This window comes from Castanea sativa, chromosome 12, assembly GCF_040712315.1.
Source record: "Castanea sativa cultivar Marrone di Chiusa Pesio chromosome 12, ASM4071231v1".
Taxonomy (NCBI): domain Eukaryota; kingdom Viridiplantae; phylum Streptophyta; class Magnoliopsida; order Fagales; family Fagaceae; genus Castanea; species Castanea sativa.
This window is the reverse complement of record NC_134024.1, coordinates 21004738-21021134: the sequence shown is the minus strand read 5'-3', so window position 1 is coordinate 21021134 and position 16397 is coordinate 21004738. Positions and strand designations below refer to the sequence as shown.

The window sequence follows — 16397 nt, the reverse complement described above, 5'->3', positions numbered from 1 at the left end:
ATGTCTCTTATGCGTAATTTGTTGCTTGCACAATACACATATTCTAATTTTTAATTAAATTGTGACTTGAAAATATGATTTTTTGAACTAAAATTTCGAAGGAAGAAAAAAAGAAGTAAAGATCAATAGTTCAATACCATTGGTTATTGTGGTTTTTTTGTTTTTTTTTTTTTTTTTCTAAATGAAAAGAAGGGTAATGGATCAATACCATCAGCTTGGCCTAGTGGTTGTGATGCAGGACAGAATCTACTATTTAATTTTTATAATTTATTAAGTTTGGTATTTCTATGTAATTTTCATTATTTTAGGTTTAGGGCTTTTATTTCCTTGTTTTTATGTGTTTTTAATGCCTTTTTAAGTCAAATTTAGTTCTTGTTATAATTAAGTATTAATTAAGACTTATTTTAGAATATATTTTTTATTTGTCAATTTTACGGAGCTTCTGTAAATATCTTTTACAGATTATTATTAGTAAAATTCATACTTTGTCTATTTCTTTCTCCAGTGGATTCTAGGAAATTATCACATTATAGATTAAAGGAACCCCTCGTGAATTTGAAATATCTTTTCTATTTGCTTTTTTACTCACGCGTTCATAGGTAAAGGTTTGGGTTTTCTCTTTGAATAGTATTCCTTTTTTGTTTCTACAACCTCTTGAAAGTCATACTTAAAGGGTCTTTAAATATGCTCTCTAATTAGGGTTACAATAATCAATATCATCAGTTGGCTTAAAATAAAATATATTAAGAAAAAACTAATTTCTCCATTCTTGATCGATCGTCTCTCATTCGAGAACAATTCTAGATTACAGTCTTCTTTCTTTTGAGCAGCTTCTTGGACATTGATCTTGTACCATGATATTTGACACTTACAACTTAAAATACATTGTTATATATGTATTTGTCAACACTAAACCTAACATATATATTATTAAATTCAAGAAATAAAATCTTAAATGTGTTAGAGAAGTGTTAAAAAATTCTTAGTTAAAAGAGTATCTAGAGTTTTTCAAATACTAATCACTTGGTCATCCCAAAATCTTGGTTAAAAAATTCTTATGAATATGACGAGACCTTAATTTGACATCTAAACCACTAAACTAAATTTCTTTTTCTATAAAAAAAAAAAAAGAAAAGAAAAACCTTTGTAGGGTTCACTGTATCATAAATTTGATTTAGGATATGTTTGAAATGCTTGATGCATTTCTCACGCATGTTTTGCTAACATGATGAGTGACATGACTCATATGTTCTCTATGCCTTACTCAATTAAAAAAATATACAATTTTGTGCCATAATTCGTCAAATAGCAAGTTGTGATTAGTGAATATGTGATAGTGAGTCATGTGAGGGACAAATTTTTACTACTTACAACCTGATATGTAGCGAGTTATAGCACAAATTTATACATTTTTTATAAGTCCCTAACATTACTCAAATCTTAAAGGCAAGATAATTGGGGGAAAGAGTTGGTAAGATCAGTACCATTGGCTTGGCCTTGGGCCGGCCTCATGATTATCGTACATTCTCGAAGTATGGGAAGTATCCGTTACATGTCTACCTACCACCCTATAGTATAAATCGCCTCACCATGCTCTGGTCTTCTTCACTTCTCAATTCTCATGGAAACCCTAGCCAGTTGTGATCAGAAAGTGGGTGAGAAATATATAATACTCCTCTTTAGGTGAACTCAAAATGGAGGAGGAGAGAATAGAGACGTTCTCAAATTCTCAAACAAGAAGAGAATCAAACAACAAAAATTTGTGGTCACATCGAATCAGCGAATTACCAGATTTTCACATCATAGTCTCTGTTTGGCAAAGAAAGTTAATCTATTAACTTTCTGCTTGTGGTCTCAGCTTGTCCCTCTGTTACAGTAAGTGATCTCTTTCTTCCTATCAACTCAACTCCACCTGTGTTTGTGTTTAGTGTCATATGTTTTGTTCACGTCTTGTGATAGTGATAGGTTGACGGATAACATAAAATTTAGTCCCTCTATTATAAATGGATCTAATACAAATATGGCTGATCCTAACTAATCTTGTTGAGGATTTATAGCCCGTGCAAAAAAACTTGGAACTAAAGCTTTGTTGTTGTTGTTGTTGTTGTTGTCTATCACTCACATAATTTTATACAAAATGGTTTTATTTGATGGAAGGATGGATATACACGCATGTTGCTATAATTAGCTTTATTTTTCTGATGGTATGTGCTTTGGAACTTTGGATGCAGACCAATGAAAATTCATGGATGCGGCTGGATGGTAAAAGGTAACCAATGGTATCTATTCATCTTTACCCTTTTTTGGTGTAGTTCCATTAATCTGATGCTTAGTTGCTTACAATATGCTATCAAAAAAATTTCGTCTACGTAAATATTTTTTTGATAGGTAATAATATTTATTGAAAAAGAAGATTACTTCAGCTTTATGGTGATGAACACAAAGAATCAAAGAAATTCTTGAAACTCAAAAATAGAATTACAATGTGTATAACCCCATGCGCTAGACCAAGCAAACAATGTTCAAATCAACAGGAATTTCAGCTAATCAAGAGATATCTCACTATCGACAAAAGTGTGGTTATTACTTTCCCTCCATAGTTTCCATTGTATTCAATTATTTGGATATTTTTCATTTTTTTTAATTTGCTTTGGCTTTTTGGATATTTGTTTGGATAGACAATAGATCTGCCTAGTGATGACACTTACTATCAGCATATCCACTTAAATATGCAATAATGCATTAACAGCCAAACCTTTATCAACTATGAGCTATCATTCCAATTTGAATCTGCCATTATGTAATTTTTAGATCTCCTGTGTGTAATGTATTGGTTCTCTGTTAATTTGGATGCAAAATGAACACTTTTGACATTTGCAAAAATTTTCACATTACAATGTGGAATATCAGAGACAAAAGTTTTCCTTCTCTTTGAGGGTTTCTGAAAATTTTCGGATTTGTCTTGTTTTACATGAAGAGTTTTTTTGTAGTTTAGAACTCTTCGGGAAAATGTTTCTTATTTACGTGTGGTCTTAGCATATTGGTCAACAAAAATTCTCTAACTTTTAAATATTATTCCTAAACTATGAAGTACAAAAGTACCAAATTTCCTGATATGCTAAGATTGTTTTTCCTTTTAGGTTGTTTAACATCTGTCCTTCCTGATGTTCAATGAAGAAGTATGGAAGAAACAAGATCTGAGTGTTGATTCACTTTTACATGAGAAATGATGTCAAAGAGCTTGAACTGAACTCCTCTAAAGGAAAACAGATCAGCTTCTTTTTATCAGAAAGGTTTGGTTGTGAGAAGACTTGCTGATGTAGCCTAACCATGTGAATGAAAAGCAATCGACTTGCTGATGTAGACATGGCTGTTTTGCACATTGATCCACTCAATCGACCCAATGAGAACTCTAGTGTCTGTCAAAAGCAAGCTGACTACCATATGAAGTGGGTGAACACCAGAAAAAACCATTGATAGTATTCTTCAACCATTGATTTTATATGTTAGGTAATGCTAATGGCTCAGATCAGTGATTTACCAGATGTCTGTTACTATTTCATTGCAATTTGTAGTTTTACTGTCTCTTTACCTATTATGAGGAAGAGAACAATGTTAAGTTGTGTAGTTTTGTGTATATTGTGGAGATTTCATTCTTTTGGTTTTGACATGAAATGTAAGTCCCAATTTATTTGATGACTTAATGAAATTCTCTCTCTCTCTCTCTCTCTCTCTCTCTCTCTCTCTCATTTATCATTTTCCTGGTGTATCAAATGTGACCAGATAAATTGTCTTTGCATCTTAAAAACAATAGTAGTACTTTTGCAGGAAGAACCCATCATGTGTCTTATACACAGTTGAATATCTAGAATGCATTGATTGGCACTGTCAAATGGAATCTTATACTTACCCAAAAAAAAAGGGAATTTTATGGTACTTGTATTATGTATTATCTTGAATATCTAGTGCTCATTTTATAGTTCCATGCATTTCTATTAATTGTGAGGTGCGCATGAGATTAAATATCAAATGTGAACAGATAAATTGTCTTTGCATCTTAAAAACAATATTAGTACTTTTGCAGGAAGAACCCATCATGTGTCTTATACACAGTTGAATATCTAGAATGCATTGATTGGCACTGTTAAATGGAATCTTATACTTACCCAAAAAAAAAAAAGGGAATTTTATGGTACTTGTATTATGTATTATCTTGAATATCTAGTGCTCATTTTATAGTTCCATGCATTTCTATTAATTGTGAGGTGCACATGAGATTGAATATCAAATGTGAACAGATAAATTGTCTTTGCATCTTAAAAACAATATTAGTACTTTTGCAGGAAGAACCCATCATGTGTCTTATACACAGTTGAATATCTAGAATGCATTGATTGGCACTGTCAAATGGAATCTTATACTTACCCAAAAAAAAAAAAGGGAATTTTATGGTACTTGTATTATGTATTATCTTGAATATCTAGTGCTCATTTTATAGTTCCATGCATTTCTATTAATTGTGAGGTGCGCATGAGATTAAATTCTGCTGTTTAATGCATACCATCTTCCTAGAGGAAAGTGGGCCTTAACTTGTTAAGTAACTGTGTTTTGTTTCTTGCACTGGAAGCACAATAAAGGAATTAATATTGTGGAAACATGGTTTATTTTATCAGATTCAAATGTATCTTTGCTTTTTGCTTGATACAACAGTTATGGATAGTTTCTTTGTCATGATTTTTTACCTTTTGCATTATGGTGCAACCGCATTGGACTCATAACTATCAGCCAGCGTTACAAATGATATATAATCTTCCTATTCCAACATATTATAACAATTGAAATTCATGCTGGCCTTTGTTTCTTTAAAATTGTGGGTGTACACAATGATATGCTGACAGTTGATTAGGGAAAAATGATGCAGGAAGATCAGTAAGACAAGACCATATAGTTGTTCCGACCACACATTGGTGCAAAACAGTTTCAAAAGAGAGCATGTTTTCCATATAATATGTGAAATGCACAATCCTGGTGAGTTATCAACTTTGAAACTAATATAATTTCTCTTCCATACATGCCTCAAGTACCCACCCCTTTTTTGTTGCACTTCTTATATAGGATTGACTAGCATTAGCATTAGACTATTAGAGCAAATATCCCTTTTTGTGCAGTAGTCTGCAGTATCAGCTTCATTGTTGAATTTCTCTAGACTTCTTCACGTTTTCTTGTAGAAACATGACCATATCATTGCTCTTTCTGTACTCTTCACGGCGTCTTGTGTCAGCAACAAGGCATACTACAATGTCACTGCTTGCTCTCGAGGATGACTTCCAGAGTACTACAGTGCCATCTTCTAAATTACGCATCATTCTTAGCTGTTTACATCCAATTTTATTATGTCAATTTTATTTCACGATGAGTTATGGAGATTTTATTTGTACTTTTTGGGTTATGTTCACATCTCTTTTAGTTTGCCTAGACTTTCTTTCTAAGTATTCGTGTATTCTGCTATTTGGCCATCTAGGGAGTGAGTTTTTCTATATGTGATTATCAATGGAGTCTAATACCAAATATAATTTTTTTTTTTAGAAAATAGAAAGAAAAAAAAAATCTGCAATGATTCTTAGAAAGGTCTGTTCCTTTAGGTAATTAGAAACTTGGTTAGAGTAAAGAGGGTATAACTTCCTAATTTCCTTTTTGTTTTATATTCCTATGCAAGGACTTTCAATAATGTTAATATTTGGAACTCATAAGAAATTTAACTTTATAATAATAATACCTTGGATCCAGATCATGCCATGAATTGATATGAATAGTTCCTCCTTAGTATAGATAAGTTTTGGAAAGAAATCTACTTTGGAAGTAATAACCATATGTGTACTGCAAGGTATTACAGCAGATTTTAATTCTAACCACCCACTATTTTCTTAAATATTGCTTGAGCATAAAATTGCCAAAAGGAGTCATGTTTCCAAATGAGACAGAGAATAAAGTTTAAGTCACATCAAGCTCTAATAGGACAGCAGTTTTAGCTTGTCATGCTTTTGGATTATGAATATAATTCTTGTAGCTGGTGTTCTTACCAAAAAATGAAAAACAGAATTTCTTGTAGTTGTTGTCAGTTACGCAGCCACACTAAGGTCAGACAGAGAGAGATCTTTTGGAGTTAAGAGTCTTGTGATTAAGGTATGTTTAGAAATTGCTTCAAGGTAGTCACCCATTTCATGCTCAGATTAACTTCTTGTAAAATCATATTATTTTCTTCATACACTAGTTAATCTCCCCAAAGTAGTTTTAAACCATACAGAAAACTTTGTAGTTTGATTAAAATAAATCATTTATGGTGAAGCAAGAAACATTTATAATCAAAATAAAAGAACAAATTTAGAAAATATAGTAGAATAAATACACGTAAAAGTTTTGGCACACAATTACAACATAGAAGTTGACAGAAGTGAAAGATTAATTTATTGGCTATGCTATAAGATATTAATAGAAATCAAAGATGAATGAAGTTCAATTTCAATATAACAAATCAACAAAATCATTAGTGACAAATGCTTATTGCCTTACCAGGATTTAAGGATTCTCTAATTGAGTAATTATGATAAATTAAATTTGATATGCTATATAATTAAACATTCATCTTAAAACTATGTTTTCTAGTTTCTAAAATTTTTTTTTTTTTTTTTTGATAGGTAATCAAAGAAGTAATATTAATAGAAAAAGTAGTACAGGATGTTCATGATTATGTTTCTAAAATGATCTTCCATGACGTCGGATAGAGTAATTAGGTATTTAGGTATGCATATGACTTCTAAATTTAGCCTTATTGCCAAATATTTATATACCTGTGCTTTTGTGTGGGACTGTTGATGCCTATGCTTCTATTATCATTCTGCTGATGTGTGGCTTGAGTAAGAGGTGCACGGTGCACCTTATGCGTGCCGCATGGAATTATAACCCATTAATTGTTGGCTTTGTTGTTGACTTTGCCTTGGTTAGTTATTCCTCAGGGATTTTTGCCCCAACTGTATAGATATTATCCGCTTTGGGACCCATGCCCCTCACAGTAGTGGGGGAACTCTAATACCATCTGTAACAACTCTGCCTCAACTATATAGATATTGTCCACTTTGGGACCCATGCCCTTCACGGTTTGGTCTCCCCCAAAGCATACAGCAGTGGGGAAAAAGGTCTCTACACATTAAAGGGAGGTCATTCCTTATAAATACATTCCCATGTGCTTCCCTAGACGATGTGAGATTCCATGGAATGCAAGACCCCCCTCTGGGTCACTACATTTGGGGTTTGGGTTGTAGTGAGAGTTTTGTACCAGTCTTTGAAATCTCTTGTTTTTTCTATTAAAAATTTTTCTTCAAGGTTGCCTATAGACATAGGCCTAAGACCAAATCATATAAATCTGTGTTCATTGCATGATTATTTATTCTATTTTTCTATTTCGTATAAATCCACTATAACTGATTACACTCACAACAAATTGGTTTCAGAGCTTCTACTATCTCAACGCGATCTCCTCAAAAATTACAAAATGCATGCCATTAAGATCTCATTTAATACAGCTATGACCAATTAAAGTTCTTTGTACATTTTTCTGTTCGCTACTTTGTTTGACTTTCGAGGTTTACTTAAGGAAAGATTTTGATTTGAAAATGTTTGAAAATGTCTTTTATTATCATTGATGATGCAAAGGATCAGATTTATTATGTTTGATAGCATGGACAAACTAATAACAATGCATTGCTATTAACAAAAATATGGTGGGGTGGTAAGTTAACAGCTCAAGGTAACCTCTTAGCTTATTTGGATATTTAATTAGCTACTTTTTGAATATTTTCCTTTAAGGCACAACACATTATCTTCAGTGCCTGTGACCTATTGACACCAGTTCTCTTCATGTTTGATTTACTACATCATTCAGGGTTGAGCCATGATTTTTGGCAGCCATGTCCTACAATGTCTTGTTGCTTTTGGGAGCCAGTATTGATTCCATATTTATGCAATATAACACATGATTTTAAATCCCTGTGACCTCTTGCCACCAGCTCACTATATGTTTGATTTATCATATCACATAGGGTTGAGCCATGATTTGTAGAGTTATGTCCTTCAATGTCTAGTTGGTTTTGGAATATCAGCCACACCATTGCAATGAATTTGAGCACTACTAAAATGACTACAACATGCAACTTAGTAGTTTTGATTTTGGCATCCAGAGTTACTATGTCTATTTGCATGTGTTAAACAAGCAGAGAGGACCTGAATGTGTCTATGATTTAGAACCTCAGGAGTTGGTATATTGATTATTTCTAGACATTTTTTTCATAAGTAAATTTTCATTTAATAAAGGCTAGAGGGTGCTTCCCATGTACACAGTAAGTGTACAACGATACACCAAAATTAAATGCTAAAAGTACATCAATCAAGCAAATCAGGGAAAGCAATAAAAGAAAACATCCCAGAAGAATTTATCCACTCAAACAAAGTCTTGAGGAATAAAATCTTCAAGTTATGACAAGATCTTTCACAACCCCCAAAAGTCCGAACATTCCTCTCCTGACAAAGACCCCACGTGGCAATGGGCAATCATGGTCCAAATATCAGTCTTACGACACTTGCTGAACTTACATTTACAACTTGCTAAAAGCTTCACAAAAAAAACCATGGTCCAAAGCTCTCTAACCACCGTGCAATGGAGAAGTCAATGACCAATAGTTTCCCCATCCCTCTTGCACATGCAACACCAATCTAGTGCAACTAATCTCTACTTCTGATGGTAATCTATAGTTACCTAACTTCATGATCAAACATGGAATTCATTGTAGAATATGTTCTTATAATCTATTTTTATTGACTTTTTTACTAGTTCTATGAAAAGTGCACTAGAAGTACTACCCAATTCTCCATTTTTAGTAATATAATGTGTTCAAATCTACCGATCTTTAGTGAGTATGGGTGTCTTCCATTGTTAAATGATCTTCAACCACTTATTGCGCTTGTTGGACACAAGCCTACACTAGATGTGTTCTCATCAACTTGGTTTATAAGTTGATACAAGCCAATTTAGTTGAGAGGGTTTCTTATTTTTTTATTTTTAGTGAGAACAAATCCTGCACCATTGGTGCAAAGAAGGCAAGTTTATGGCTCAATTTAGTTGAACAAAAGGGGAAGAACGTAGAGAATGTATCCCATCTAGAGCTACAATTTTAATCTCTTGTAAAGAGGGGAAAAAAGGTAGACCCACAATCTTTCAGTCTCCTGTATATATAAAATGAGACCAACACCCAGCATCCTATCTTTCTGTACTTAGTACCCATTTGGATACAGCTGATAAAGGCCAGCGTCTGCGTTTTGGCCTTTTTTTTTTCTTTTTTTTTTATGAGAAGAGCGTTTCACATTAGATTATGCTTTTCCAGTGGGCCTCGTGCACCGTTCACTAGACCCACAAGTACTTTATTTAGGAAAAAAAAAACTTTAAAACTGAGTCTCACAGTACTATTCACACATTTAAAATTTATTTTGCTACAGTTTTTCAGTTTTCAGCAAAATAAGCGATATCCAAACAGACCCTTAAAACTTAATGTTGATAATTTAAGAGGTCAACTAGATTTTTCCCTTTGTCATGTAAAACTCAAGCGATCATGTTTCTGTAGGTTTCAACTTTGAATTAGGGTTTTTGAATTTAGAATTTAAATAAAATTCATAGCCGAGTATATTGGAAACTTGAAAATTACCTTGTGACAACTCTGGTGCCAGATATAGTAAGATGCACATATAGGAATGTTAAACCTACTGTTACTGAAATCTAAAATTTTTCAGCTTTCAGTTTCTCACATAACAATTTATCCCAATTGACATATCTCTTAACCATGTTTGGTTATATAATTTTTAAGAGTGATAAAATTAGGCCATGCTGGAAAAATGAGGGTGACGAATAACCTTCAGAATCTCTCTCTGTTTCACATACTGGCCAATACCATAAAAGTAGCCAGTGAAGCAACAGCCAATGCAGTGCAGTGTACATGAAAGTTGAACATGAAGTATTTTTTCCTTGACAGATTTTTGGTGTCCACAGAATTGCACTCTCTTTTTTAGCCACATAATAGTTGCAGTCTGCTGGAATACCATGCATTACAACTGTGATGACTACATTATCTTCTTTCTTTTCAATTAAGGAAATCTTATCCTTATTTTTCAATAAGAAAAGTTATGTTCCTATCTTTTGTGATCATCCTTAAATGGCAGGTGGAGCTGACAAATTTGCAAGAATATAAAAGACAACTCACATAGCATTGCTATAAATATATGAAGCCTCAGCGATATCCACCATGAAATCAAGGATATGAGTATATATTCATTTCCATGTTTTTCTTCATTTCATGCAGAAGATAGCCCAAGGGGATGCAAGATGGAGACACCAAGAAATATTGTTAGAGAGAGAGAGAGAGAGAGGGAATCAATCAAATGTATTCATTCAACAGGCTTTTGTATAAAATGGCCTCCACATCACATCGAATCAGTGATTTACCAGACCATAACAAACCTGCCTGAGCACCATCATCAGGTCTTTATCTTACCTTTTTTTTTGTGGACAAAGTAGCTCTCTCTCTTACATTTTTTAAAATCCATTTTTGGCCCATTTTGGGCCTAGGGGCTAAGCAACTGGAGGGAGCTTCCCTATCTTGGTGTAAGTGGGATTCAATCCTAGGTCCCATGAATAACAAAAAAAAGACTTTACTAGCTGATTTAGCTGACATCCACTATTTGAACAGTCATTTTTGCTTGATGTCTGTCAAAATTTTTGTCTTTAACTTTGCTTTTCAACTTTGGTATGTCCTAGACTACTATGGCTATATTTTTTTCTTTCCAGTTGTAATTCTTAAACATCTTGTGCTTTCTTTCCAGTTGTAATTCTTAAACATCTTGTGCTTTCAATCACAGAATTATGACGGCTTCCACAATTGGGGATTCGATGAAATGGTTGTTTAGGTATGCTTAAAATTGTCCCACATTCAGCTAAATTTGTAAATGTGTATAGTTTGAGCTTTTGTTTGACTTTATTTTGTTAATTTCAGGAATAGGGATTGCTTTTTCTACATCGGAATGCTATTCAGCATGTCTGCATGGTTCAAAGTGTCTCTTTAGCCATTGGAGAGGATGGTTTCTTTTTTAACTGCTTCAGGAAAAAACCAGTCTCTCCTATTGTCTTGCCGTGCAGATGCCAGGGGAGTTTGTTATAACCTTTCCGAGGGCGTAAATGCCAGGGGAGTTTGTTATAACATTTCCAAGAGTGTAACAGGCAGAATTTTGGCCTTTGTTTATCTCTGGTATATTTCGGTGTAAAGAAGCAATGTTTCTGATCATTAAGTCTTCTAGACATGATAATGGGGTGATCAGCCTCAGTTATCGTAACAGTTTTTTACTACGGGTCACTAGTTATCATATTGGAAGCACGATACAGTGTGCTAATAAATTTCAGAAGAATGCTTGGTATTTGGACCTCAATTCTTTGTTATGCTAAAATGTATGCACCAAAAGGATGATTCGGAATCAGTGTGTAAAGTTGTAATTTACAACTATTTTTGTATTGGTTTTAATTTTGTGCCAAATTTGATTGTAATTTTGTTCAATCTTTTGTATCCTGTAATTTATGTGAGATTTATTTGTAAGGGTTGTGTGTGAGAGAGAGTGTGTGACTCTTCGCATTCTAGTTTCGCGGGTAGCTCACGACTAGTCATCCCGCGAAGTGATGTATGTGCCCAGCACATAACTAGAATGCGAAGAGTCAGGACAGATGGTGACAGCTGGTTTTCGCTAGTGTCTCGCAGGTAAGGCCTTCTCGCGAGATACTCGCGAAACAATCTGTTCTGCTATTTTGTCCTATCTACTCCACTACATCCTCATACACACTATATATACCATCATTATTCACAAATTGAGTAGAGAGCTTTTCAGAGTGAAAACTCTAGCCTCAAACCCTTGAGAGTGCGAGATTGTCATACCCATAATTCTCTACACCATCCTTTGTGGTTTTTCTCTACTCCTACCTCTCCATTTCCATATCCTTGAGAAGTAGATAGCTCAAACACTTACCACACCCATATTGAGTGTCCAGTGAGGTTTTCGTGCTGTTGGGAAGCATTGGAAAAAGCTAAGCTTTGGCGGATGCAATTGGACGCATTGCAGGATCCGGAAAATTAGACAAGACATGGTTCCTAGAAGCCTTGTTGGAGTAGGAGCTTGGAGGGCTTATGTGCACTAGGTAGACTAGGCTTGGAGGGTCTTTTGCTATTCGTGTATCCCAACTTATTGTCTAGTGGATCGATTTACCGCTTGGAGGGCGGTAGGGAGGTTTTTCATCGAGTTCTTCGGTTTCCTCTTCGATAACACATCGGTGTGTTATCTTGTGTTTGTATCTCTCTTCTCTACTCTTTTAGCTTTCACTTTACTGCTAGGTTTTGTTGCATACGGCTTAGAGTAGTTGTACTGTTTGTTCGCTCGCATTTACTCTATTCCGCACTTAGTTTAAGTTAGAGTAAAATCAACCAAACTGTAATTTATTTATTTGGGGTCTAAACAGCTCTTGTGTTTTTAACACAAATCCGAGCTTTCACAGTGATTTACCAGATTGTTTTGACACTTTAACAATGTAATGAGTATTCTTAGTCTTATATTTTTATACAACAATTAAATCTCATGGAGTGTGTTGACTGTGCTTTTGGATTGTTGAATCTAAGAGGTGAAATTCCATCATCATTTTCACTTCGTTGTAGTGTACATATTTGGGTCTAATAATTATTATGAAGAACGATAAACTTGGTTAGCCATTAGTAATCGATCTGCTATGTGCATAGTTAAAGGCAAATGTAAAAAAAAAAATTATTACATCATCCAAATCAACATGTATTTCTTCTACCCAAACATTTGTATGCTCTCCTAACAAGGGCATGGGCAACGGTGGCTCTAGAAATTTTCTTTAGATTAAGAAACTTAAATTTAAAAAAATTTAATAAATATAAAACTTTGACATCACAAAAAAAAAAAAAGAATAAAAACCACACAAATACATAAGATTTAAAATTCCTTTTTATGAGTTTTCATATTTCATTATTAATGCTATTAGCTATATATTTTTCAATGTACACACCCAAAAAAATTATTCATCTATTGATCTATCATTCAATTATCATCTTGTCTAAATAAGTAAAAATATTAACAAAATTCACCATCCTTTGATATTTTCTAACCAAATTTTTCTATCCTTTAAACCAATTAGGATTAAATCAATGCAACATTCAACCTAACTTTTTTTTAAGGGAAATCTTGGCTAAGAAGCTGACAATAAACTCTTTGTAAATATGCTCTCTTATTTCATTCTAATCATTGGGATGAAAATATGAGACGTTTTCTCGTATCCGAGGATCCAAAAGAAGTAATTACAAATTTGCATAAAACATGAATCTTGCAATACAAGTAATTTCCTTATAAGAAATTTGTCCATAGTGCTAGCAAAATAATAAAGAATATAAACTATAAGATCATTCAGCATATTCACCTTAGGCATTCAACTGTTATATTAATCATGTTCAATAAAGAATTTAGAATTATTTTAGTTCATATATGTGTGTACAAAATGTATCTCATAAATCCAACAAATTCAGCTAAAGAATAAAGCAAGCACTAGCCAATAACAAACTAATTGTTTGAAAAAAGTGTGTTTTTTAAATAAAAAATAGTGATTTTAAAATATGCCTTTTGAAAACACAATTTTAAAATCACAACTATTCATTTGATAAATTTGCGGTTTGATAATTGAGCTATTAATCTAAAATTTAAAATATATGACTATATGAGCTATTAATCTAAAATTTAAAATATATGACTATATGAGCTATTAATCTAAACTTTATATATATATATATATATATATATATATATATATATATATATATAAAGTTTGCCTTATGATTATACAGTTATAGAGTTTTTTTTTTTTTTTTTGAGAAGGAAAACTTGAATTTTATTCCATTAAGGCATGTCTGCCTGATAAACATTCAAACAATGGACTGGAACATTCTCCATCCATACATAATAACCTGTGATATGGCATGCATATCTGGCAAGGTTGTGAGCTACTTTATTACTTTCTCTACCAGCATATTGGAACCTAACCACACTAAACCGATTAGCCAAGGTTTGTGCATCTCGGATCAGCAAGCCATAGGTTGCAAATGGTTGTGATGGTTCTATTAATGCATTCATGATTGTTTGACAATCACCCTCGAAGACAACTTTGTCAAAACCCAACTTGGATGAGAGTTCAATGGCTCGGATGGCTGCCAAAGCTTCCATTTCCACCACTAAAGACGTGAGTTGGATGTTTTGTGAAGCAAACGCCATTACCAACCCCTTGCTGTTGCACCAAATGACTCCAATTCCTGCTCTTCCCTCTTCTTGAGATGTGGCTGCATCAAAGTTAGCTTTGAACCAACCATCAAGAGGGGGTGACCACCTAGTATCTGTTCGGACAGAGGGCCTAATGCTGCGTGACTTTTGTTGAGCTTCTCTATACTCCATCAAAGCCTCATATGTTCTCTGTGCTACCAAATTCATAGGGAAACCCGGAGGATCTGTTCTAACCTTGTTTCTCCTGAACCATACGGTCCATGCTTGTATAGCAAAAAGTTCTCCATTGCAATCCGATTCAAGAACATGTTGGAGCAATTGTGGAAAATTATCGAATGTCGTTTGGCTTCTAAAACTCCACTGATTATTGTCATTCCACACCAGTGCTAGCTCCGGGCAAGACCAAAGTGCATGGAGCATGGTCTCTTCATGTTGTGAACAGAGGGGACAGACTGAGTCGTCTACCACACACTAACACTGTCTTTGTTGGAATGGCATTCCTGCAAGCCCTCCACAAAAAGTTTCGGACTTTCCAAGGCAAGGACATTTTCCAATTTTTTTTTCATAGTGGTTTCATCAATTCGGTGCTATTCTGTCTCAAAGGAAGGTCTGATTTTGCTTCAGTTTTGAGGAAGAAATACCTAGACCTAACCAAGTACTCACCAGATTGCACGTAAGGCCAGAATAGAGTGTCGTTTGCATTACTTCGGTTGACTGGGATTTTCTGTATCAACTCCGCTTCTTCTGCAGTGAAAGAGTTTTGCAACAACATACATTTCCATTGCCTTGTGACAGGATTTATGAGGGAACTCACATTTGCATCTTGCAAGTCTGCCGTGAAGGGTCCATGGACTGTCGGAGTATGTAAAGAGGGCAACCATTTGTCGCCCCATATTTTGATATTCTCCCCATCACCAACTCTCCACCTTGCACCCCGCCGAATAACCTCCCTACCCTTCAAAATACTCCTCCATGCGTATGAGCCTCCATGACCTTCTTTAGCTTCTAGAATTGAACAATTGGGAAAGAACCTTGATTTAAATACTTTGTAAAACAAAGAATCATGGTTATGCAGCAACCTCCAAGTTTGTTTAGCCAAAAGAGCATCATTGAATGAAGCTAACTCCTTGAAGCCCATACCCCCTTCGGATTTTGGTTCTCCCATTTCCTCTCATTTAACCCAATGAATCTTCCTCCGGTCACCCTGTTGGCCCCACCAAAACCTTTGAATGAGCTTTTCAATTTCATCACAAAGGCCTTTTGGGATAATAAATGCATTTATTCCTTTAAAATATGACAATTAATTAATAATACTTTGACATAAATGCAGAGTTTGGTGAGGTGGAAGGCTAAATGAAGAAAATTCTAAAACATATCTGACATGATAAAACATTTTTCTCTCCCAAATGAAGTTGGGCTTTATATATAAGGATAATTCTACCGTACCCCCACCCCCCTAAAAAAAAGGGGTTACAGTACCCACTAGTAGGTGACCTGCTATACCAAGTTACATTTTTCTCACATTTAATGATTCCATCCTCACATTACGTAACTCCAATATCACATGTGATAGTTCTTTTGTCACATTCGGTGGTTTCTTTACATTTTTCTCACATTTGACGGTTTCATCCTCATATTGTGTAATTCCAACATCATATGTGACAATTTTTTTGTCACATTCGGTGCTTTCCTTACTTTTTTTCTCACATTTGATGGTTTCATCCTCATATTGTGTAGTTCCAACATCACATGTGACAATTCTTTTATCACATTTGATGATTCCCTTACTTTTTTCTCACATTTGATGGTTCTATCCTCGCATTATACAATTCCAACATCACATGTGACAGTTTTTTTGTCAGATTCGATGGTTCCCTTTTTTTCTCACATTTAATGGTTCCCTCCTCACATTGTGCAATTCTAACATCACATATAGCAGTTCTTTTGTCACATTTGATGATTCCCTTTTTTCT

At 34.2% G+C, this 16397-nt stretch overlaps 1 protein-coding gene and 1 long non-coding RNA gene across 2 annotated transcripts; one reads left to right on the top strand and one right to left on the bottom strand.

Moving 5' to 3' along the window:
* Positions 1 to 1486: 1486 nt before the first annotated feature.
* LOC142621144 (uncharacterized) lies at positions 1487 to 11687 on the top strand. The gene is made up of 7 exons (XR_012841710.1): positions 1487 to 1875; positions 2232 to 2279; positions 3141 to 3510; positions 4922 to 5028; positions 10264 to 10582; positions 10960 to 11007; positions 11094 to 11687. It is a non-coding gene; the product is annotated as an uncharacterized LOC142621144 (long non-coding RNA).
* A 2359-nt stretch (positions 11688 to 14046) lies between these two features.
* LOC142620347 (uncharacterized) lies at positions 14047 to 14844 on the bottom strand. The gene has a single exon (XM_075793730.1). The coding sequence runs from the start codon at positions 14842 to 14844 to the stop codon at positions 14047 to 14049; it is 798 nt and encodes a 265-aa protein (XP_075649845.1).
* Positions 14845 to 16397: the final 1553 nt, after the last annotated feature.